Below are 24799 nucleotides of genomic sequence, written 5' to 3'. Positions count from 1 at the left end.
GGGGGGGGTAAGTTGATGCAAATCTTCTCACGTGAAAAAGAGAGTGAAAGAAGTGACACTTGAGTAGGCTTTTGATTCATAAGTATCGTCTCTTTATTCAAAGCAATTAAGCTTGGAACTGAAGTTATCTAACTATGGAAATTTCTTGTTAATCAAATTTTATATTAGGGTGCAGAAAATAAGCCTGATGGAAAGAAAGAGTTTTCTTTTGGGTGAGGTGTTGGAGGGGGGTGTTGAGATAAAAGGATAGAATTAAGAGTTAAAGGTTGCATAAAATAATAGAGAAGATAAAAGTCATATATCCTAGACGCCCCACCGAGGTAGGCTTTCCTTTATGACCAAAAAAAAAATTGCTACATTGTGAGTCAGATGGGGTCCAATTAATTGATGTAAATATGAAATTATCCTAGATTCTGAATAGAGATGTCATGGGTGGGATTATCACGTGTTAAATTTTAAAATCTAATTTAATCATATACATTGATATATTAGTTTGCATTCTTGTATTTATTCATGCACCTCTAACTTTTTTTTTTGGCTAACGTCGGATATCCATGCCTTTTGCCTAACTAGTATCGCGGGCCTATATTGATCTCACAATCGCATGGACTGGGTCATATCGGGGTTAAATGAGAACAATTAAACTTTTACTAAAAACAGTGAAGAACACTAAACACCTCAGTATGAATGGCTCAAGATATGCCTAATGGTAATCAAACTTAGGAAGTCTAAGTTTACAAACTTGTTCCAAATTCTAACATATTAGCCACTAGTGTGTATTCTTCCAATATCCCATATTCTCAAACATTTATTTTGCCACGTTACAAAGTCTGACAACCTAAAACTTAATATGTAGGTAGGATCCTATAAAAATAAAAAAATATATATAAATATGCTCATGAAACAACTTGTTTATAAAAATTTATCCCAACCTAAACTACTACATAGATAATAGTTAATTGGTTAAAGTAGACACATAAGAAAGGTTCTTACCACCGATGACATGGACCAACATGGACCATGGGTGTGTAGAAGTAACTATACTCCCTTTTCTCTTATAAATTTCAAAGGATACGGTGTGTAATAAGTACCCGAGGACGAAAACCCAATAAGAGGAAGCACATCAATAATGAATGCTGCAAGCAAAGCTTTCAACCAGAGGCTTTCGTTTTTCTGGTGGATGCAAGTAGCGTTTTTTGAAAGCAAGATTATGGACCTAAAGCTTGGCAAGAAAAGGGGCGAAGATGGAGTTTCATCTAAAAAACCTTGAAAAAGCAGCAGGTTTGGCATTCACAGTGTGAGTGTAGTTCATGATACTCGATTTAGCCACGTCATATGTAAACTGGATAAATTAGAACCATTGGATTGAAAGCAAAAATTATACTGGTCCCATGTAAAATTTTGGGATCCTATTTTATTTATAAAAGGGAAAATGTTCTTTGAGATGCAAGAGAGGGTGTTAGACTCTACCACTCTCTTCACATGAAATGATCTCGATGCGTTCTCATGTATGAAATTGTTTTATGGCATCTAATTGATGTGCTCCTCTATATTGTTTGTTAAGAGAACCATGTCCATTTATTTAATCCACTAAATTCCTTTGTATTATTAAAGATTCAATTAAAATATTCGTTTAACCATTATTGCCAAATTTAATTTGACACATGGCAATTAGGCATACTGGAACGAACCAAGATCCATCCATCCCAACAGCCTTGCACAAACTTGCCCCACTTATATAGCCATTATTTGGACCATTTACTATTCATATTTATTTCTAAGGAAAAATGAATGCTCCCTAGTTGTGCGTAAAAGCTAACATCTTCTATCCCCTCAGATGAAATGGTTTCTCTTTTTTCAATCCACAAATATGTTCTCTCGTTTCTCATTGGTTCTCCCTAGTCGCTTACACTCCACCTGTTACTCAAAGATATCTTGCCTAATAATTATTTGCATAGGGAGATGGTTTTATGCAAGGTTTTAAAATTCTAGATCGATTTCCATTGATATCAATCCAGAATTCCAGATTGCTCTAAATAAGAAGGATTTTTTTTTTTTTTTTAAATTGACCGTGCATACAACCTTTTGCCGTGTTATTTTAAAGGCTAGTGTTGATATTGACCTACTTATTTCTTCTTAAATTTTGGGACCAACCCACCAATCTATGAATTCTTTATTCACCGTTAGGGTTTTGAAAAGAATGAATTTATTGTTATTATATTTTTTTTATCAAAAGGTTATTATTATTTGATACTATGAAATGCCCTAATGGAAAATTTTCTATCAAAATTTTATTATGCAGTGGAGATAAATTATTTTTCTTGCATAAGCAAACTCCCAATGGAGAGTGGAAACCCATGTAGAGATATGGGCAATCCTCTAGACATGAGACACGTGTTACTATATGGAACCAGGGACCGGGCAAGAGATGCTGGTCCAAATCAACTGTTGGGCCAAAGCTTATCATTTATAAATTTATGTGGTAGTTTGGATAAGAAGCACTAGTCTCAATCAATTGAGCAAACATTGATAGATGAGGTTCTTATTGGGATTCTTTATTCAATGGACCTGCCTTGCCTTTTTGCCCTTTTCTTGGAAGCTTCATGTTGTTGGGTTTGAAAGCTCCTTCTAACTAATTTCCTTTTTTCTTTCCTAATCTTCTACTTTGGGTTTAGATTTCAACCATGAATATGAGAGAGACAGAGAGAGACAAAGAGAGGGGTTTGAGAGCTCCTTCTAACTGATTTCTCTTTGTTTTTCTAATCTCCAACTATGGTTTAGATTTCACTCATCCATTAGTCACATGAGAAAGAGAGAGAGACCAATGGCATGCTAGTGTGGTTTGATCACAAGAAGAGAAAGGATCTCTTCACGCCCCTGAGAAAGAGACTCTCCAACTACTCACAATATTCCTAAGAAAATGAGGTGAGCTAATGGAAATGGATGTCTATAACGTCTACTGGGGGTGTGGATTACGATATAGACTCGCTTATACATAGAATGGAGAGAAACCCCTAAAATTTTAAGCTATTAGTCAAATAAAACATGACAAATAGATATGTGAATAACTTTTCCACAATGTCAGAGTTTTCTTACGTGATTCTTGTACTATTATTTTCTTTCACATGTTCTAAATAGATGGATCTTTGTATGAATGATACCTTTTCATGACATTCATTCTTGTGCATCTAGTTTCCTCCCCAACAGTAGCAATGTAGAGAGCCATCTTTTTGGAAAAAGCTGGGAATACCATAAGTGTATTGTAAGCTACCACCCACTGTCTCTCTTCTCCCTTTGAAAAAAAAAAACCCCCGACCCCTCTTATATGATACCCCATCACGTGGCCCCAGTTGAGTCACCTGCTACTTTGCTAGATTTAGGTAGTGTACTTATTTCTCTCCCATTAATTTCACCAAGTATAGTTTGACAAGAGGAAAAAAAAATTCCTTGGCTAATCCAAAGGGAAATTGAAAAAATTAACAATTAAAATACAAGATAAACATGCAACCCATGGAAAGGTATATAATTGAATCTGAAATCTTACACATGATTAATATATAGTATTTCTTTGATATCCTATTGTTGGATCCGCCGCATCATCCTACTACATGGCATAACGCAGTGCAATCAATAGATTTTCTATCTCTTGATTGTGCAGTCTTGAGAATCTTGGTACTTATTTGAAGAATATAATTATAATGGGAGAGGGATCCAGGTTCCCTCTTATGGTTGTGTGCAGTTTTGACCGTTAGAGGGGGTAGCCATGGAAGACCAATCATATAGATTATAGGGGTAATTAGGATATGTTATAGGCGATTTGCTATTTATTTTATATAGTGGGGGTGTGTAGTTTGGGTTTTGAACCAGACGTTGGGGCCAACTTAATCCCAATAATAATTTCTCATGGTACGTTTCCTTCAAGGAGTTAGGGTACCCACTTCCATAGTTCATGGTTTCCCAAATGTATACTATTTTGAATATTAATAGGTTGCTAGTTATCTAAATGAGTCATGTGTAGTCTGTCTCTACAACCTCGAGGCATGAATTACTTATTTTCAAGACTATAAATATTGGAGAGATATATATTTTCTTTTTTTGGTAAGGATATCAGAGAGAATTCTTATAGCAAGCGAAATAGAGAAACACATCCATGAAGTGTAACCAAATGGTTTCCTACACAAGAGGGAGGCGAGGTATTTCATGTGAGCTGAGAGACAAAGATAGAGAAGGTGCTAGTGTATCCTCCCCTAGAGACTCAAAGTTTAAATATTCCTCCATGTGGAAAGAGTGGTTTAGCTTAAACTTCCCACGTCCACAAAGGTTGTGTGGTTTTGAGGCTTATAAGTATAATGGCCTATCTATTGATTGAGATTTATTGGATGTCATATTTTCACCAAGCACTAGGCCTTGGGCGTCCAACGACCTACATGATGGACCCTTACACCCATCAGTTGGGCACCCACATCCATAAAACACACTCTTTGATCCACATGTGGGCACAAGCCCATAGGATCATTAAATGATCATGGGCCGCTTCATTAGGGAAGCCCAGAATATGTAGCCCATTTAGTCCTTTCTCCACTTAAGACCAAGTGGATCCACCACTACAAAGAGTAGCTAGTTAATATATAAGGAGTGCTTCCCCTCTCAGGAGACACAATCAACAAACAGAAATCACTCATTTGGAAAGCTCTCAAAGAAATCACCCATTTGAAAAGGGTGCTTTATGAGAAGTAACCCAAAAAATTGAGTCACAATAAACAATCACCCCTCCCTAAAAAAAAAATAAATAAATAAATAAATAAAAATTGAACTTAATGAATCAATCGTCAATTTATTGCATCCTATTGAATACGCTGACTCTTGCCCTTTTTCCCATCATTGCAACCCACACTCGACAAAATTACTACAATTGTTCGTGTCTAATAAACCCATCTATAATCTAGATTCTTCTCTATGAAACTCCAAACTTTAGTCTTAACATTAATCGTGTGTCGTAAAAAAAAAGGAGGAGGGTTCTGCACGCCGCCAGTGTGTAATTTCAAGCCTCGAAGAAGATATTATGCTGAACATTGAAATGAGGGGGTATGTAAGACATTTTATAGGGAGGTTGCTATAGTAATCTCCAAGTCTTCACAGGGATGTCTGCATGCAATATCTTTTGTTGAAGGAAAAAAGTTCTCTGCATATTTTTTATTGAAAGAAAAAAACTTTATAAGAAACCAAAGCCGAAATTAACATTGTTTATATATATTATCATCGTTAATAATTAATCGTTTCCCTTCAATAGCTAGTTTTGTCATATTCCTTATTCTAACCATAAGCAAGTTGTTAGCATTCATACAAAAAATTGAGTGTTTATCAAAATTCTCCAATTCCAGTTGGAGTGGAATAGCCACCCAAGGCCAAAATGTTAAACGTTCCTCGTTAAATATATCCAGAAAACTAAAAAACTTCGAAGATCCTCCATATCACTCCACACCAAATCCACCTTCCATCATTTTTTTTTTCCACCCTCACCCCTTCTAATAGTCCATTTGCATTCGCCTCACCATATTTTCCTATCAACAAATGATTTACGTAATATAAGATACATTGATTATTGAGGATGAAGGAAAAAGTCCATCCCCAAAATTTCCCCCCACATCGGTGTAAGCCGTGACAGCTAAACATAATATTTTAAGTGGTGGTGAAGTAGAGTTGGATTTTGTTTATAAAAAAAACGTTTTCCACATTTTCTCTTTCTTTCCCAAGCCGTTAGATTATGTTTGGTAAATAATAAAGGAAAATAACAGAATAATAAAAAAAAATGGTAATTTACAGTGCCACCCCCTAGAGAATGCCACAATTATAAGAACAATCCCTCTATTTCACCAAATTAGACTCAGACCCCTTACTGTCAGTCACTGTTAATTCAAGAGTTAAAATGACCGTTATACCCTTTTCACTAAAACTCATTTTAACCTGATTCCTCTTCACCTCTATCCATTCTCACCTTCATCGAGAGGAGAGAGAGAGAGAGAGAGAGAGAGAGAGAGAGAGAGAGAGAGAGACGCAATTTACGGCACACTGCCACCATCAGCGGCATTCTTCAATGATATCCATCTAATTGTTTGCACCGGACATCGAGTGGTGGTTCCATGGCTCACCATCAAACCAACATTCTCTCTGGTTGCCGAGAACTCGAATCCTTAGATGTGAGAGATTGCTGGGATGTGAAACTTGATGACAAGTTCTTAGATGAGAAGTGCTCTAGGTTGAAGGTTCTGGGCGCTTCAGTCATGGATAATTACTACCGGAATTACTGTGATGATTTATTTGATTACTTGGATTCTTCGTGTTACTCTGCCTGGATGTTTAGTACTCATCTGTATGAAGGTGAGAGCTCTGATGGGGTTTGGGACGATGAGCAGAGGCTTGAGGAGTTGGAGCTGAGGTTCTATGAAGGGTTTGATGAGGAAGATGATGATGATTCTGGGAAGTTTGAGTAGTCCCTGTATCCATTAATTTTAGGTTGTAAGAGTGTTTGATGTTTGGGTCTGGAAACTAGATCAATAGGTATTACTTGAGCTTTCTACAGGTGTTATTACTACTGTTTTGGATGCCACCCCTGGCATGGAAATTGGAATGGAAGGTTTCTTAGGCTTTGGGGATTTATATATGGTTCCTAGAACAGTGAAAGTTGTGGGGTTTGTATTTTTTTTTTTTTTTTTCATTTCTTGAAAATAATGGCAACGCCCATTTTCCTATCTCTATAGATGATTGTTCCCCTGTCTGCAACTGCCTTAGCCTTACCGATTAGAGAAAAAGTAAATTAGTTTAGTTTTGGTGGAGCATAAGCAATAGCTAGTCGCCATGAGGTCCTACAGGACAACGGATGTCCGTCATCGTCCATCGCCGATGCCGCTGCTGCCGATGCTCTGAACGATCGTCGGTGGATAGGTAAATTGGGTTTTAGAACGGGCCCATATCGATTTGGGTGAAAGAAATTATTACAAGGGTATTTTAGGTACTTCATATTTTATAAAGGTATTTTGGTATTTAAAATAAAATATAATTGCTGACATCAGCATATAAGGTATATTCCTTAACAGTGACTAACGGTAGAGGGTCTGAGTCTAATTTGGTGAAACAAAAGGGGTGTTCTTATAATTGTGGCATTCTCTAGGGGGTGACGTTATAAATTACCCTAAAAAAATAAAAAAATATATATAGAGGGATATGTATGCTAGCGTAGTACCTAGGAATTAGGAATGCTAGCGGGATTTTGACCATAGGATTTGTTCAACTTAAATTAAATCGTTGAATGAAAAGAAGATATACAAATTTTCAATACACTACTACTACACCTTTCCTCTCTCTCTTTCTCTCTCGTCTCGTCTGAAAAAGCGATGACAAAAATCTAGCCGGAGAAAGCGATGACAAAAATCTAAGAACAGTGCGCAAACTCCGGTAGGATCTTTTACCAGATCCAGCCAGAGAAAGCGATGACAAAAATCTAAGAACAAAGAGGGTTTTAGGGTTTAGAGAACCACTCCTTCATCATCTCTACTTCTGCAAAAATAAACTGATAAAGATCAAATGCTAGAGGAAGCAGTAGTTTAAGATAACAGGGAAATATAAAATAGACAGAAAAAATAACCAGTCAATTTTGTTCTGGTTTTTCCGACTTCTCATCCAAAACCACCACATCTCTCCCACCGATGATAGGCAACATCAAAGGAAGCATCGGAAAACCTGAATTACAGGTTGGTGGATGACCGTCAAGGGGAGAAGACGCGAAAGAACTTGAAGCTCCCTCACCATCTTAGCGCCGGAAAGCAAAATTACTAAAACTCTCCGATTCACTGACGTCGGCACTCAAACAATAGCTCCAAAACCATTCGCTCTGCTCATCGAAACCATCCCCAAAACCATGGGAGATAGAACACAGAAAAGAAAAAAAGAATCATTCACGCCCACTAAACACAAATTTCATAAAATCAATTCCAGGTGACATTCAATCTGGTTTTTATTCCATTGCATCCCGATCAAAGGAATCCGAACAAAAAAGAAGAAAACAACCACAGAGACTTCCAAAGATGAAACACTACCCATTGATGAAAGAAGTCCCAAGTAAAGCCCACAGGCGAACACAGATCTCAAGCGTGCATTTCCTCTGGCAAGCAAATGCTACTCCATTCTTTATCCTAAACTGTGTTAATCTAATCTACTTGGGTACTTCCAAAGCCAAATCTCTTTTTCTCTAGTTTTCTCCTCCTCCCTTCTCTTTATCCTCGACCCTAATCGTAATCGTTTTCCATCGGCCATCGGCCATCGTCGCCGTTGCTCATGCTCTGGGTTCCTGCAAAGAAGACGAAGAAGGGAGGGAGTGGGAGCCAGAGACGTAGATGAACGCCGGTTTCAAGTGAGGTGCGATGACGATGTCTTTAGAGGAAACACCGATGACGGAGACTGAGATGGTGACGGAGATAGTGAGAGAGAAGAAGAATGACGATAGAGCGTCTAGCTAGGTAGGTTAAGCAAGACAACAAATATCCAACGGTGTAGATTTTGCCCTGCAAGACTTACTAACATACCTGATACCTGGGTATTCTATTTAGCATGACAGTCCTTTTATAATAAGACAAAATTAATAATTATACAATAATTTTTTTATGTATCAATCTCGCACGTGATTGGTGCAAATCCCTTTTGCCAATTGTTGAGATAACCCTATCTCTCTCCTCCGAAAGCATTAATCCACCGCGCTATAAGATAGGTACGCTTCACACGGAAGCTAACAAAAAATTTGTCATTAATAACAAACACTTTTCATCATCAAGTCCAATTCGCTTTTTTGTTTTCGACGCTTTTTATGATCCCTACGTCTCTCTCAGAGGGGATTCCGAATTGAAGAAGAAAGCCGAAGCTCATCTACTCTTGAATATCATGGCATCCTTGATTCACCTGCTTTTCGGGTCCTCTGCGTTGTAAGTTCATCTTCTGTCCTCTCCCCTACGATAAATTATCTATTTTGATTTTGAATCCAGGTTGTACCGTGGAATTTCATGTAATTTTTTTTATATACTTGTCTTCTTGATGTTGCAGTCCACTTAGTAAGCCATGAAATTGAAAGTTATGCAATTTCGATCCACTTGTAATTTGAAATCTGTAAGGTTCTGATAATTTTCGTTTAGAATCGGAGGAAACTGGAAAGAATTTATCTTTATGTCCAACCCTTTTTTTTAAATTTGAAGAACATTAATTACTTCCGACAGGGAATCTTTGGTTTTTAGATAAATCTGCTGATGGTGGACGGGAAGCCTTAAATTTGGTTGGTTCTCATTGAATTTGGAGGAAGTTCTTCGTTCAATTATTTCTGGAGATCTTGATTTAGGACCCCGGATTCATAGCGGATATAAGATGTGGGAGCTTTTTTCTTCAGTCGAAAACATGAATACAGCTGAAACAGATCTGTTAAGTGCTGTTGTACCTTTGATGAAACTTCTCTGCCTCGCTGTCATTGGTCTAGTTCTCGGACACCCCAAGACCCAAATTATTCCTAGAGCAACTTTCAAGCTCCTCAGCAAGCTTGTGTTTGCTTTGTTCTTACCATGCCTCATCTTCACCCATCTTGGTGAATCCATTACTCTACAGAATTTTGCCCTTTGGTGGTTCATCCCTGTTAATGTGTTGATCAGCACAATCATTGGTTGCATATTGGGGATTTTCGTGGCAATCATATGTCGCCCGCCTGCTCAATATGTTCGTTTCACCATTATCATGACAGCATTTGGAAACACTGGGAATCTCCCTATTGCTATTATTGGCTCTGTCTGCCATACCTCAGATCACCCGTTTGGACCACATTGCCACAGAACTGGTGTTGCCTATGTCTCTTTTGCACAATGGGTTGCTGTAATTCTTGTATACACATTAGTTTACCACATGATGGAGCCCCCTTTGGAATATTTTGAGGTTGTCGAAGAGGGTACCGAAATTGAGGAACAAGCACCAGTCAATGATGTCAGCCGGCCTCTCCTAGTCGAAGCTGAATGGCCAGGCATTGAGGATAAAGAGACTGAACTTTCCAAGACACCCTTCATTGCTAGGGTTTTCAATAGCCTGTCAAGCTTGTCTACTTTTCCTGATGTTGATCTCGCAGAAGAGGAAGGTGGTAGTAGCAGTCCCCAGTCCATTAGGTGTCTGGCAGAACCCCGGGTGGTCCGGAGGATTAGAATTGTTGCTGAAAAAACTCCAATACAGCACATCCTACAACCCCCAACAATCGTTTCTCTATTAACAATTACCATCGGGCTGGTACCCCAACTCAAGTCCTTTGTCTTTGGAACTGATGCTCCGCTTTCATTCTTCACAGACAGCATGGAGATCTTGGCAGGCGCAACTGTGCCTTCTGTAATGCTTATTCTGGGGGGAATGCTAGCAGAGGGACCAAATGATTCTAAACTTGGGATTAAAACTACAATTGGTATTACTGTGGCAAGGCTCTTGGTGCTTCCTGTGCTGGGGATCGGGGTTGTTGCTATGGCGGATAAATTGCATCTTCTAGTCAAAGGTGATCAAATGTTTAAGTTTGTGCTTTTGTTGCAATACACAACACCAAGTGCCATCTTGTTGGGAGCGATTGCCCGCTTGAGGGGCTATGCAGTCAGTGAGGCTTCAGCACTCCTATTCTGGCAGCATGTGTTTGCTGTGTTCTCTCTTTCGCTTTATACTTTCATATACTTTAAGTTACTTTCATATGTATGAGAGTTATAAATTAATCTCATTTGATTTTTTTGCTCACAAATCTTCAACCCCCTCGCCCCCCTCACCTCATTCCCCCTCCCTCCCCCCCCCACACCCTCCAAAAAAAAAAAAAATGTAAATAAAAACACTGGTACCATGGTTTACTTGTATAAGATTGCTTTGAGATCTTGGGTGTCATCTTCTACAATTTGGATCATGAATGGAATAAGTGATTTTTTTCCTTTCAACCAATTGTGTCAAACAAGTTGGTAAAGATTTAAACTGTTGTGAATCTTCTTAATCTCTGAAGGCTACAGGAGAGTCTATAACTAGATTCATTTGAATTGTCATGGCATGTCGAGTCATGGAAACTATGCTAGAATGAGAATCTGACAAGGAAATGCACTATGACCTGCAAAGAAAAAATCTAAAGCATGGCCTATGTAACTTGCATAATCTACCAGCATTTGTAGTGTGTGGTCTCCTGATTTATAACTTTATGCTAGGCTTGGGGAATGCTCTTTCTTTTTTCTTTAAATCAATTTTATGGATAGTAATTTTTTTTCTCTATGTAATATGACAGTAGCATGTACATGTAATAGGGTTTGTAGGGTCAGTAAATCCTGATACAGATCATGTGATCTAAATTGGGATATGTTGAGACATCATGGGTTAGATTGGAACCAGTTTGAACCATTCCAACACGACTGCTATCTATTGAACCTTGATCTGTACTGATGTGCAAACAGGTATTGGGCTTGCAAGGGTGTGTTGTCTCTGATGTTGACAAAAATCTTCTTCTGGTTTGGTCCAACTTTCTTTGTAGTTGGTACACAACCACACATATTTGAAGCAGTGAAAAGTAATCTCTGTGAATTATATATGTCAGCTTGCTTCTTTTCCTTTAATACATAATCTCTATATAAGAATTTATAGTCACAAGGAAGACTTCCCCTATGAATCCTTTGTAGTTTGCCAAGGATGTGGTTGGGTTAATTGGTTGATAAGGCCGCAGTTTTGGGTTCTTGTTCATTTGTTTTGGTCATAAACTATGTATTTTCCTTGTCTAGTTGGAGTCAGTGATTTTCCTGAGGTAAAAAGCTCAGGTTGCTAGTGTGAAGACCGGTTTGAGTCTTAAGAGTGGCCCCTTTGTGCAAATAATTGGCAAAGCTTTAGGACCATTTTGATCCACCCCTCTTAGTACCCGCCCTGCCAAAGCATGACTTTCACCAGGTTCTCGGTTACTTATTCTCGAGGTTTTTAAAATCAAGAATCTTGTTTAGAGCCCTTAATGTTCGACTATATCTTGTGGTTGAGATACAGTAAAAATGTTTCCATTCACGTCAAAGTTTGTCAAAAATGAATCTGTTTATTCTGAGCACTTTAGAAACTTTATCTTCTCCCGGGAAAAAAAAAATCTTCTCCCAGGAAAGGAATATGCCTGTATGGCCTACTAGGGACTGATCCTCCAGGTTATGAAGTACATTATTTTCGTCTTTCAAGATTTCATTAATCATTTGTCACTGAAGCTGGTGAAGGTGCCTCCATAACCGATGTGTCTTCCTCTAGAATCTGAAGAGAACAGAGATTTTCACTTGGATACTTTGTTCCCCATCACCGTATCCCATCCCTATCCTTGAGGTTTGTTATGCTTCCACTCGTTTATGTAATTCTATGATTTTGTTTGCCTTTTCTATTCCGGATGGGAAAATATGGTTGAAAGGTATTAAAATATAGAACATGAATTAGAAAGAAAGTTGGGTTTTACATACTGATGTGATAAGAGCTGTTAGATTCAAGTCATACAAGAATAGTATTTCCCCATGAGTTGGCATGAATTTCTCAGCTTCTAACAGATGCAATTTTTCATGTAAGCTTGACCTTTGACCTTATGAATGAATTACACTTCTTGGTCCAACTGAACTACTTATACTGAAAATTTAGTATTACCCTAAATTATTTGGAAATTCTGAATGATAAGCTTGGGTTCATACTCTTCTTACCTACTAATGAAAAGATTTTCACTTGTTTATCACATATGGAACTAATCTTATTCTGCTTTTGGATTGACATCGCTCAGTCTTGTTCTTAGATCTTACTATACATTTTGAACTCAACTACTGACCGTACCCCATCTAGCTTTTGTATTGAAGAACCTGATTAAATCAATGTTTCTTTCTTCTCTCCAGTGGAGAATGTCCAATTTTTTCCAGTAGTTGCTAAGATGCTGGTCTTTTACATGAGCTTTTTAGGTTCAAAGCTTCTTTATTTTCTGTTTCAACTTTTGAAATGATGTTGTTCCTACTTTTTATTATTTACACGTGCTTTTCAGATATGTTTTCCATTTGCTTCATTATGATTTTGTTGTCCTTCCCACCTACAGGAAAGCACATTGCCTGGCTGTATTTTCAACCTCATATTTTAGATCTGTTAAGTGGGCTTCAACCATTCACTTGGTAAGTTTCTGTTGGACCATGGATACATGGTATATCCATAGAGAAAATCTTGAATCTGAGATTTTTTGCATTATAATTGAAGTCATAGATGCAGATCATTATCTGTGCATTTATAAGAAACTAGGATGGCCTTGAAGCCAGTGCTGTGATCTAGTTCAGCATGAAATTATGTAAAGAATGCTTTTCAGCCCCTCAAAAGTTAAGATCCTGTGGGTAGTCCATGTATCCGAGTTTTGTTGGGTGGATCTACTTCTGGTTTAGCCTTTCCAACCTATTTGTTTGGATTAGCCCTCAATAGAATGAACCCTTCATGTATTATATTTTTTACCTTGTGTTATTAGTCATCTAGTTTCTGCACTTGTTGATGAATTCCTTCTTGAGTGCAAGACTGAAAGTTTTCAAGCAAATATAGGAGGATACATGAGCTACCAGTTCAGAAAATGTAAGAGCCAAGTCAATTCTCATCTAAGCCTTGCTTACAATTTGCCAGACCGTTTAAGATGGCCCCATTTTCTCAAGGGTGTCAATTTAGAATCCTTGAAATTGATCGTTTACAATCAAATCGAATCAAATTGAAAATTTTCAGTCTAATTTTGATCTTGAAAAGTGATTTATTTGATTCATTTTTTTATTTTAGACTACAATGTGAACCGTATCATGAATCAACTAAAGCTAAACAACACTAAACTCTACAATCATGTGCTTTTGTTGAGTTTTTTTCAACTATATGTTTACATCATAGAGTTTCGTAACATAGACCTTCCTCCCCTTGAAGGATACAATTTTCTCTTTTTTTATTCTCTAGAACCTGTTGAATCTTCAAGAACCCTAAAGATCATTAGCTACTTATTCTTTTTATTATTTGTCAGATATCTATTCAAATCAAATAGATTATTTTCTTGATTATCCGATTTTGGATCCGACTACCCTTTGGCTGGGTACAGATACCCTTGAATGGATACAGATGTAAATTGAAATAAAATTAAAACCATTCCGATCATTTAGAACCATCTCAATTGAAACCCTTATATTCTTTCACTCCTATATTTTCATGTAAATGTCCTTGCGATCCCAATCTAAACTAGGTAACAGTACCTGACTGTCTATAATAAATTGGATGCCAAACAATTTTTTTTTTTGGGAAATTTGTCTTTGGACAGCAGTCCCCCATTTGGAGCCACATGAACAGATGATGTGATCCCTTGAATAGAAAAGACATGGTATGGACTAGTCAAATCTCCATACATATCTAAACACGTTAATGACACTCTAACCACTATTATGGACCTCCAATAGTCCTGGATTGTCATAGCTCTACTTGTCACTTGGAGAACTTGGGGCGCATTGAAATTCAATATGAGAGAAGGGGACCTGCAGTCTCTATTCACAAAATTTTACCCCCCCCCCCTAGTTTACCATGTTGCAAATTTGTAGGACTATTTAATTAAGGGGGCCTCTGAATTAAATCTCTATACTAGAACATATAACTTTCTTTCACTTTCCCCTCGACGAGAACCTTTAACTTTCTTTCACTTGTCACTCATCTTATTTCAATCGGTTCTTCAAGTCAAGGGTAAAAAAATACTTTTAAAAATATACTTACAGTATATCATTGTCTTACATGTTCTCCAAAGTTACATGAAATGACAATATTTTATTTATTAGAAAAATCTCTTAAGTAAAGCTTCCTAAGTGTACAAAAACTTTTACCCCTTCTATTAGGAGACAATATTGATTGCCTAAAGATGTCATTGTGAGAGATCTTTCCTTTAGCTGGCAAGGTGACCCATAGATTATCAATAACCCATTGCTTTGACAGCTGGCGACATCTTTACGTTCAAACATATCTCAAGTTGGAGTTTATCCAGCAACAAAATAGAGGCCAAATTGTGGATTTGCTATAGTGTAGGTCGAGCTTCTACTTCTACACCAATCAGCAATAGACGTTGTCAACCCATTAGATGATGCAAGGAGTCAGCTATCCTCTCTTGGCCGGGGATCTCTTCCTTACTGCTTGTCCCTACACCCTCTCCCCCCTCCCCAGGAACTCTCTACTCCTTCCCTCTATGATCCCCAGGATCTCTCATGGCTTCCTCTGTGGTACTGTAATCCAAATTTTATAATCCTGCAATAGATATGAACTTCCAATCTATTACCAAAAAAAAAAAAAAGTCCTGATTTTCCTGGTTATCAAAAAGAATCTTTTTACCCAAAAAAATAAGAAGTCATCAACAAGAACCTTTTTACCAAAAAAAATAAAAAGTCATCAACAAGAACCTAAGCTAGAAAGCAAGTGGAGGCACTTCTTTTGCTAGTAATGGTATGAAATGATGAACCCTCAAGGGCTTGTTATGCTTATAGACTATAGTCTGTTATAATATTCATTTTTGTAATTGTCTAAAAGTGGCCTCTGTAGAATTTTTTATGAGGATGACATTATACTTTACGGATCTTTTGAATTCGAGTCATTCGACCACCCAATGTGGGTTTATATTTTGACCACTAATGACCACTTTCAACTTGCCCTTTCTCAACCTTTTTTCCTCATGGTCCAGTTTATATAATTATTTATATATTTTTCAATAGCAAAATGGGAATATTAAATTTAAGTAAAGCATTTGATGATCTTATTAGAATTTGACCCTTCGGATGACCTAAAAATTGTCTGCAACTTTATTCTTTACAGGGGAAGGGGAGAACACAAGTAACTCCGACCTTTCAACTTGTCTTGCTATATACACCTCAATTATCTGTTAATTTTTTAAAAAAAAATTAATTAATTTATCCCTTTCTTATGAAAAATGTTTTATGTTAGGAAGTGTGGCTTTGCGGCTAGGCACATAGGGCAAAAGGAGGACCTTTATGATAAAAAAATAATTTTTTTATAAATGTTTTTTTGTGTTCTTTCATTGGCTTTCGTGCATACACAAAAAATCGCATTCCCCCACATAAAAACACTTGGTATTTGGCATAATTCAATAGAAGATTATATTTGCCAATTGAAAATTCCAATAAGGATAAAACTCGACACTTAAAAACTTGACCTAAGGGTCTATGTCCAAAAAAACTTTGGCCTCTTCTGATATGCCATGTCATAGTTGTTGGCATTTAAAGAAGGGAAATTTACATGATTATCCATTTTTGGGATTCTCTTTACAAAATTAGTCGTCAAATGTTTTGTTTAACCAAATTACTCAAAAGAAAGATGGCTATTTTAAAATTACCCAAAATAGTGACTTCCCCACACTTACTATCTTTTTTTGACACAATTGCCCTTGTTTTCCTTTACCACCATTTTTTCCAATCACTGTCTCTGTTAGCTACGACTGACAACTCCGATGAGGAAGGAACATGGAAACCAGACCAAGCAGCGTTATCACTAACCTATAAGCCCCATTGCACCGTGGAATCGATGGATTTTACACCCTCGGTGAAGATGAGTAAGTAAAAAGAGTGGTTGGTATACTGGTGTTCGATGAGGATCATACTAAATCCTCAAAGAACATAGCAAGTTTGTTGCCCACTCTGCAAATGTCTCTGCAATCCTCCCACCTAACCACCTCCCTCTATTCCGCCACTTATCTCATCCCATCTGAATCCATCTGTGACTTGTGCAACATCGCAGAGAGGATGTCACGACTGGGTATTTGCGTGAGTGCATTTAGGTTCATGGCACTGTCCACAAAAATCGGTCGTTGACGACAGCTCCGCAACCTACAGCTACAGGAAACACCAAGGCAAAATCAAAACATTGAGGGTTTGATTGGGCGATTTTAGTTGGGAAGATTGGGAGGATCGAACACCTCTACTCCAACATGGAACTTGAGCTTGAGATCTTCTATCATTGGAATTGCAGAATCCCCAAAATACCCACCGTTGCCAAACGGTGGTAACGGAATGCAACCACCCATATTGATCATTATGGACTATGTAGTTGGGAGTGATGGGTTTCATATTTAAGCAACAGAATAGAAACAGGGCGAGCAGTACCAAGTACTTTCATTCTCTCTTTTTTTTTTCCTTACAGAAATAAATTTTTTATATACTCATGAGAGAGCACTCCTCAACCTCAACTCTCCCTTCTGGATTTTAGTTTGATGAGATCCTTACGCTTATTTCTCCTTCTTTTATTCTTCTCTATAGGAATGTTTGACGAGTAGATATGTTATCCTGATAACCCAACAAGAGAGGTTTTTGAGGGGCATTGGTTCTCCCATTCTCGTGAATTGTGTGGATTACTAGCTTTGGTATGTATCTATTCTTTCTGTTTGATTTCTTCTGTAAGGTAGAAAGAAGAAGAAGGGGATAGGAGTGGGTGGGTGAAGGGAGGTGGGGGGTAAAACTGTCAAAAAAATTCTTCAGTTGAGGGATGAACACTGCTTTGGGTAATTTTGTAAATACAAACTTAAAACTGTATATTTTTGTTATTTGAAACATAAGTTGGGTAATTTTGAAAAGGAAAACCCAAAAGTGGGTAATCAAGTAATTTTTCCTTTAAAAAATGTATGTAGGAAAGGTTCATACCTCTACCCAAAAAAAAAAGGTCAATACTTCATTCATACCATGAGCATGTAAGCACCAAGCTCTCATATATAAATATAAAGAAGAGGTTTCTCACATTGCCAAAGTGGGAATTGGGAAACAACACCAATGAGAAAGCAAGAGACAAATTTGTTCCCAAAAAATCCCTTGTTTAAGAAGAGAGGGAAAAAGAGTCAACATGGACCCCATGGTTCATTAAGTACCGGGATGAGGTAAGGAATCCCCACCTAAAAATATATAAAATTAAGGTAAAGGTTACTAGAAGGCAATGTAAGAAAGAATCTACACACTTCAATAAGTAGGTTGAAGAATAATATCACTAATATGAGATCCTAATAGTTAGAATAGGCCAGAGAAGGTCAGTATGGTCTTCATTGTTTATTATGCTTGAAGGCTTTAAAAGAATCGCATGCATCTTTTTCTCATATAAATGCAATAACAATCAAAAGAAAACGATTCCCCACCACGCCAATGTGAGGAGGAATAATATGCCACATCAAAGAAAGGGTTTTAGGTGTATAGGAAGGACACAATGTGAGGAGGAATAGTATGCCACATCAAAGAAAGGGTTTTAGGTGTATAGGAAGGACACAATGTGAGGAGGAATAGTATGCCACATCAAAGAAAGGGTTTTAGGTATAAGTATAGGAAGGCCACAAGGCCCACAACTGATAATGATATGATACCGATACATATAGAATAGGCCATAAAAGTGCTCTTTTTTAAATTTCAGTATTGCATCGGTTTTGGCGGGCTGATATAGTAAACTAAATCCCTACCCCACGTAGGATCCATTGGTTCAAAACGGAAGATCAATATGGGCCCCACAAATCCACAATCGAATCTGCACTCAGCATCATAAGCTTCTTTCTTTCCATGATTAAAAATAGAAAATCTCTCAGCTTTCAGAGACGGAAAATCTTCTGATTAGCTCCTCCAGCTACACAAAACGGAACCCTAATTCCATGAACACAAAAGGAAAAAAAAACAAAAAGCGGAAAAACGAAAACAAATTTTTTTTATTTATTTCCTTTCTCTCTCTAATCTCCATTCGACCTTCCTTTTCGAAAGGCCAGAAATCGAGTAAAAGGAGTGGTTCAGATCTTCTCTGCCATTTTTCCCCACTTCTTCGATATGGGCTCTCTTCCTCTTCTATAAATTATCCTCTGCGGCTCCATTCAATTTCTGAGAGGCAATTCATCTCTGTCTTGGTTTCTTCTCCAAGACAGGATTTTTCCAATTATCTTTTTTCTGTTTTTCTTCAATTGGTTTGATATTTCCGAAGAAGGGTGCGTGCGTTTAGCTGTAATGAATTCTTGTTCTCTGCGAAACCCATCTTACCCGAAACCTAGATAACCCATCTCCTACCTAGGCCACCACTAACCTCTTCTTCGTTATACATTCATTCCCTATTAAGCCATGGCCATTGCTTTCCCTCGTTTCGTCTGCTCCGAGAGTTCTTCCATTGAGGAAGTTATCGCGGCTTCCTCTTCATCTTCGATTCCTTCACCACCTCCCCAACCTGTGTTTCTGACTCAGGATGAGTTGAAGCAAATTGCTGCCTATAAAGCTGTTGAGTTTGTTGAGTCAGGGATGGTTTTGGGACTCGGAACTGGGTCCACCGCCAAGTATGCTGTCGAGCGGATTGGCGAGCTTCTGCAGCAGGGGAAGTTGAAGAACATCGTTGGAATACCCACCTCCAAACAAACCGAGGAGCAGGCCTTGTCTGTGGGAATTCCTCTTTCGGATCTTGATTCGCATCCGACTGTTGATCTTGCTATTGATGGTGCGGATGAGGTTGATCCTTATCTCAATCTCGTCAAGGGCCGAGGTGGGTCCCTTCTCAGGGAGAAAATGATCGAGGGTGCGTGCAAGAAGTTCGTAGTTATTGTCGACGAGTCCAAGCTGGTACCTTATTTGGGTGGTAGCCTCCTTGCCATGCCGGTGGAGATTGTGCCCTTCTGCTGGAAGTTCACGGAGGAGCGGTTGCGGAGGTTGTTTCAAGATTCTGGTTCTGTTACCAAGCTCAGAACTTTCAAGGATAGTGATGAGCCGTTCGTGACTGATAATGCAAATTATATCGTGGACTTATACTTTGAGAAGGATATTGGGGATCTAAATGTTGCTAGTGATTTGATTCTGCGACTTCCAGGCGTTGTTGAGCATGGAATGTTTCTCAACATGGCCACCACTGTTATTGTTGCTGGCGAGCTTGGAGTCACGGTGAAGAACAAGTAGGCTTGGTAGAAGATTGTTCTCAATGTAGTAGTTTTCCCCAAATCAAGCTTTAGATAGTAGATAACTTACATATTTTGGCAAATTGATCATTTTTGGTTGCTGTTGGTCCTCGGAAATTGTTGCTATTGCCAATACTGTTAAAGAGAAGGATGTTCTTCCGTATCAATTTAAATAAATACTGGGGCAATTGTCCTCGGAATTTTGATATGGTCTTGGAATTTTGATATGGTCTTGACTCTTTAGACATCATTTCTCTCCCCATACCTGCCTTTTGTGATTTTTATCTGCCTTAATTCTTGGTTTTTCATACCACCTCATATTTTTCTTACAATACCATTGAATGTTCCTATTTTCTTGTTATATATTTAGATAAAAATTTAATGAGATTATTAGTTATCTTGCCCACTTATTGTCTTAATTTCTTCTCACAGTTCTCATTACCATTCCTTGTAACTAACTGGAAATTGAAAATTAACTTAAGTTAGTGCAACTCATCATGTATTCATCACATGGATTATTGGGTCTTTTCATTTGCAACTGAAGGCCTATCTCCTCATCCTTTCCTTGAACAACCTTAATCTTACTGGCTTACTAGCGCCTGAATTCTGTTATTTTGCTGTTCACACCATTGAGCTATGTAGTTTTGTAGATGTGTGAGAATTTTTTTTTTTTGATCTATATTTTTGGCCATAGATGAAAATAGAAGATAGAGTTTGAAGATTGTTTACTGATTTTATTTTGTAGTCTGGTCAGTGGTTATGTGGATGATTAATATGCATTCAGAATTTCTGGGGCTCCTGTTGTTGGAGTTCATAATAAACAATATTGTCGAATAATGTTTCTGACAATTTACAAGAATCCTTCTGTTTATATTTCTTCCTATTCAACATAGAACTTTGTGTTTGATAATCATAGCCTAACTGGATTTTAAAGCTTCAACAATGTTAAATTATATCACTTTTATAGTTCTTAAAATTTTTATGTTAACCTATAGAATTAACTCAAGGTAAGATATGTATATACAGAATGAATGAAGACCTTCTAGTGTACCAGTTAATTTCTTAAACATCTAAATGGTTTTGTAGACTGTAGATATACTTAGAGATTGCAAATCTTTGAACTAGTATGGTATCTGGAATACATTTGCGATGGAGACATTGTCATCTACCTTCCTCCTCCCAAAAATGTGAAATGACCATTTAATTTCTTATAAACAGGTTGCTCCTTTGCTATTTTGTTCTCATCTTATGAAACATTTCTTATCGAGCAGAGTTTGTTTTCACCATAAAAAGGTTATTGAGCAGAGTTTGTGGTTCTTGAAACCTTCAATAACTGCTTTATAATTTCTATAATAGAGGAGGGAGAAAGACAGTCAGTCTGTGGTTCTTCAAACCTTCAACAACTGCTTTATAAATTCTACAATATAAGAGGGAGAAAGACAGTTCTGTGAGTTATTCTCTGTTTTCTTTTATGAATCAATTCTTCTTGCATGTTTTTGTATTTATCTCTGTCTGTTTCGTCAAGGTTCCTTCTGTGAAAAATAGTTGGTGTTAACTGTTAAGACACTCCCCCGTTTGAGTTTAAATCTTAAAAGGAGAAAAGCATAAACAGCTGGCGTGAGACAAGTTGAGGTACATATCGTTCAATAGTGTTTGTTGTTGATTTCGCCTCTAGCATACACATATGAAGAACATTACATCATGTGGTTCAACTAGTTTGATTTTTTTTTTTTTTTTCATCGGAAAGAAGAGAGAAAAAAAATCATATCGAAAACGTTGCATAATTTGAATCTCAAGCATACAGACTAATATTGCCTGATTGATGCCCAACTTGCTTGTTAAAAATCAGGCAGTGTAGTTTGTTATTTGCCCTTTCATTTTTGATGGAAAGAGCCTGAATCGGTGATCTACCAATCATGCATTTTATCTGTATGTTTTGAGGCTCACGTGGTTTGGTGGACAAAAATAAATCAGGCATCAAACAATTTTCCTTTTATTTTGTTTTTTATTTTCTGAGAAGAAACAGAAGTTTTTCTTTCTTTAGTGTATTATTAATGAGCGATTATTGCTCCTCCTCTTCTTTTAATCTTATATTACCCTTTACAAGTCTTCTTTTTTTCTTTCAGATTTTTTAACTAGTATTAGAATTTCATCCATAACCATATACTAATGAATAGGTGTTCCGTATTATTGTTTTCCACAGGATAAATATCTTTGGCTGGTATCAAGTGTGACTTTGAATAGCTGATTGGAGGGCAAGGGTCTATGTAGCCAACCCCATCAAGTTGGGATATGGCTGAGTTTTTGTTGTTGTAAATATCCTTTGGTGGGTTTCTGACGTGTGTTCTTGAAACCCTCATTTCCCAACTACAGCCTGACTTAAAATTCATGAAAACCAAACTCAGGATATAACTGGAGAGGAGAGGAAGCATTAAAGAAATCAACCTCTTCAAGTTCTTTGCTGCTTCCATTAGTGTCGGATGTGGAAGCAGATTTCTAGCTAGATTGTTTGAGGTAATGCCACACACTTTACTGATATGCTCTGCTCAGGAAAGCTGCACCAAGGCGGAGTTCCCGTCTGATCACTGTGACCCTCAGGGGATTTCAGCTGATCTGGCCATGTGGAAACTAGGGTTATAGTGTTTTTAAGCCTATTCCTACTAATTCTGGACCCGTTCTGGGTTTTAAACATCAGTGAGCCTTCTACTGCTTTTGCTTGCCTGGTCTGGTGTCTACTAATGCTGAATCAAGATTATCTTTAGAGATCAACTTTGACATCAATTCCAGTTGGCCTTCTGGCTTTTAAACATCAGTGAACCTTCTACTGCTTTTCTGATACAGCTCTGTTATCCTTGACTGAAGTAAGGCAGCTCCTCCTACCATATTTGAAGCCACCATCACCTTCATCTGCAGAGGTTTTTGTAAGGCTGTTTTGTCTTCCCAGTTTGTGGCTCCTCGGCCTACGGTCCATCCACCCCCAACCTTTTTCTTTTCTGCAAAATAGATTCCTCTTTCAAAAGAGTAATCTAAGGTAAAGAAGCCAATAATTGGATAATTTGTATCTTTGTGAATGATTTGAAAAATAGGACCTTTTGATACACAAGGTAGTATGGTACTGATCCTGATATGAATCAGTAATGTCTGGCCCTGACTCAGGGCCAGGGTTTCATTTTTCAGGCTTTAGTCCGGGCTGTCCTCGGCCTGGGCCTGGGCTCGAGGGAACTTAGGGCTGCGTTGGGGTTTGAAAACGTTGCCTAACCCAACCCTATTGCAGCCCTATTAGCCTCTTCATGAAATGGGGGTAAGCCAAGATTTGAAAAAAATCAGGACCTCTTATATTGAAGGGTAAAATGTTCTGATAAGACCAAATGGTAATAGGTATCAGTATCAGTATTGCCCAAGACTATTAAGATCACTGCCACTGTATATTGTAACCTTATTCTCCCAATCAACCTATATTGTAGAATGCCTGGTATGTCTTTCTTTCATGAACACTAGCTTAGTCTGGTGGTAGCAGCTTTGGCTTCAAGAACTGGCCCCTAAGGGAGGATGTGGGATCGTATCCTGTCATATTTTGGTGAATGAGTGTGTTGTGTGTAAGAATAGGTGGCCATTGGTCCTGCTGAAAATGTGATCACTTGTTCTCATGGGCTTTTTTTTTATGTGAGGTTGAAGGCTTGAAGCACTTGATAGAACCAAGGCCGTTAAGGTCAGCCCATATGAGGCTATGCTCAAGTAGTTTGGATTTAGTTGGAGCTTTAATTTGATCTGTAACTTTGGCATGGTGGAGTCACCAGGGTCTACAGACTAGTGGTGTGTAATGGCATCTCTCACGCTAAATTAATGGGAGCATTGGAGGGGTCACACAATGGTTGTGTAAAAACATCTGACATCTTTCACGCAAGTCAATAGGAGCATAAGAGGAGGTGTCATACGGTTTGTATTTAAGCCCTTTTGATATCATTTTTGTTTTTTATTTTTACTTATTTAATAAAAATTATGAATGAAAACCTTTTTTTTTTTTTTTTGGATAAAAAATGGTTTAGTAACTACTTGGTATTTCTATGTGCAAAATGATTTTTTTTTTAAATTGGTGAAGAGATCCCCTTCACCTATCTTTTTTATAACTCTCTTTCTTAACTTTAGCTGAAGAAGAGTAGGCAAGGGTTTTGGATTTCTAATTATAAAGCAAATGATTACTTTATCACTCCATATTAGGACTTTAAGTACATGTACATTAAAGTTCAGTGCAAAAATAACTAAAAATTAATTTTGGTCAAAATACATAAATGACTCTTGATTTCTTTTTGATTTTTGTGTTTTATTAACTTTTTTAAATAGAAGCAAGTTGGAGAAATGATACCAAATGCAACCAAAACCATTTTTATGAAAAGAAAAAAAAAGATACCAAAGAGTGCCTAAGTGAACAACCCACATGTCAGGAGCACTTGATACTAGTAATATTCTTAACACTTTGTTTTGGCCTTTTATGAAACTAATAGAAAATCAAACTCCATCTGATCAGTGGAAATCAAAAACCAAACCAAAAACGGAAAAACACTATAAAAGACCAAATCAAGCTTTGTTTGACTTAATACCATATCATAATCGATTTAGTTTAACCAAAACCCCAATTGATTGACACCCCTACCAATGGCATTGTGGAAAATGGTATCAGTCACATGAGTGAGAACAATAGATGATGTGTTAGTATGGGCTCTACATCTCCTTATGTGCTAGAATGTACATTGGAATCTATACTCCAGTGTTATGTGCATCTTTTTTCCCCTTCTTTTATTTCAATTTTAACTCAAATTCCCATCCTAAAAATAT

At 37.5% G+C, this 24799-nt stretch overlaps 3 protein-coding genes across 6 annotated transcripts; all 3 read left to right on the top strand.

The window, feature by feature from the left end:
• The first annotated feature begins 6140 nt into the window (after positions 1-6140).
• LOC122079690 (F-box protein FBW2-like) lies at positions 6141-6491 on the top strand. The gene has a single exon (XM_042646364.1). It carries the CDS (start codon positions 6141-6143, stop codon positions 6489-6491), a length of 351 nt encoding a protein of 116 aa, XP_042502298.1.
• Positions 6492-8786: 2295 nt separating this feature from the next.
• LOC122077815 (protein PIN-LIKES 2-like) lies at positions 8787-10786 on the top strand. Of its 4 annotated transcripts, none has more exons than XM_042643711.1 (3): positions 8787-8972; positions 9091-9153; positions 9279-10786. In XM_042643711.1, the coding sequence occupies exon 3, from the start codon at positions 9406-9408 to the stop codon at positions 10750-10752; it is 1347 nt and encodes a 448-aa protein (XP_042499645.1). In that variant the 5' UTR covers positions 8787-8972; positions 9091-9153; positions 9279-9405; the 3' UTR covers positions 10753-10786. The 4 variants fall into 4 exon arrangements, with proteins under 4 accessions (XP_042499645.1, XP_042499644.1, XP_042499642.1 ...); XM_042643710.1 differs by having other exon boundaries at positions 9261-10786; XM_042643708.1 differs by lacking the exon at positions 9091-9153.
• Positions 10787-18723: 7937 nt separating this feature from the next.
• On the top strand, positions 18724-20174 carry LOC122078424 (probable ribose-5-phosphate isomerase 2). The gene has a single exon (XM_042644395.1). It carries the CDS (start codon positions 19149-19151, stop codon positions 19965-19967), a length of 819 nt encoding a protein of 272 aa, XP_042500329.1. The 5' UTR covers positions 18724-19148; the 3' UTR covers positions 19968-20174.
• The last annotated feature ends 4625 nt before the right edge of the window (positions 20175-24799 follow it).

This window comes from Macadamia integrifolia, chromosome 5, assembly GCF_013358625.1.
Source record: "Macadamia integrifolia cultivar HAES 741 chromosome 5, SCU_Mint_v3, whole genome shotgun sequence".
Lineage (NCBI taxonomy): Eukaryota > Viridiplantae > Streptophyta > Magnoliopsida > Proteales > Proteaceae > Macadamia > Macadamia integrifolia.
Note: the sequence above shows the minus strand (reverse complement) of the source record. Positions and strands in the feature narration are given on the sequence as shown.

Bases quoted from the DNA above. Each gene is read 5' to 3' on its own strand.
- LOC122079690 (XM_042646364.1), top strand. From the start codon at position 6,141: ATGGCTCACCATCAAACCAACATTCTCTCTGGTTGCCGAGAACTCGAA.
- LOC122077815 (XM_042643708.1), top strand. From the start codon at position 9,406: ATGTGGGAGCTTTTTTCTTCAGTCGAAAACATGAATACAGCTGAAACA.
- LOC122078424 (XM_042644395.1), top strand. From the start codon at position 19,149: ATGGCCATTGCTTTCCCTCGTTTCGTCTGCTCCGAGAGTTCTTCCATT.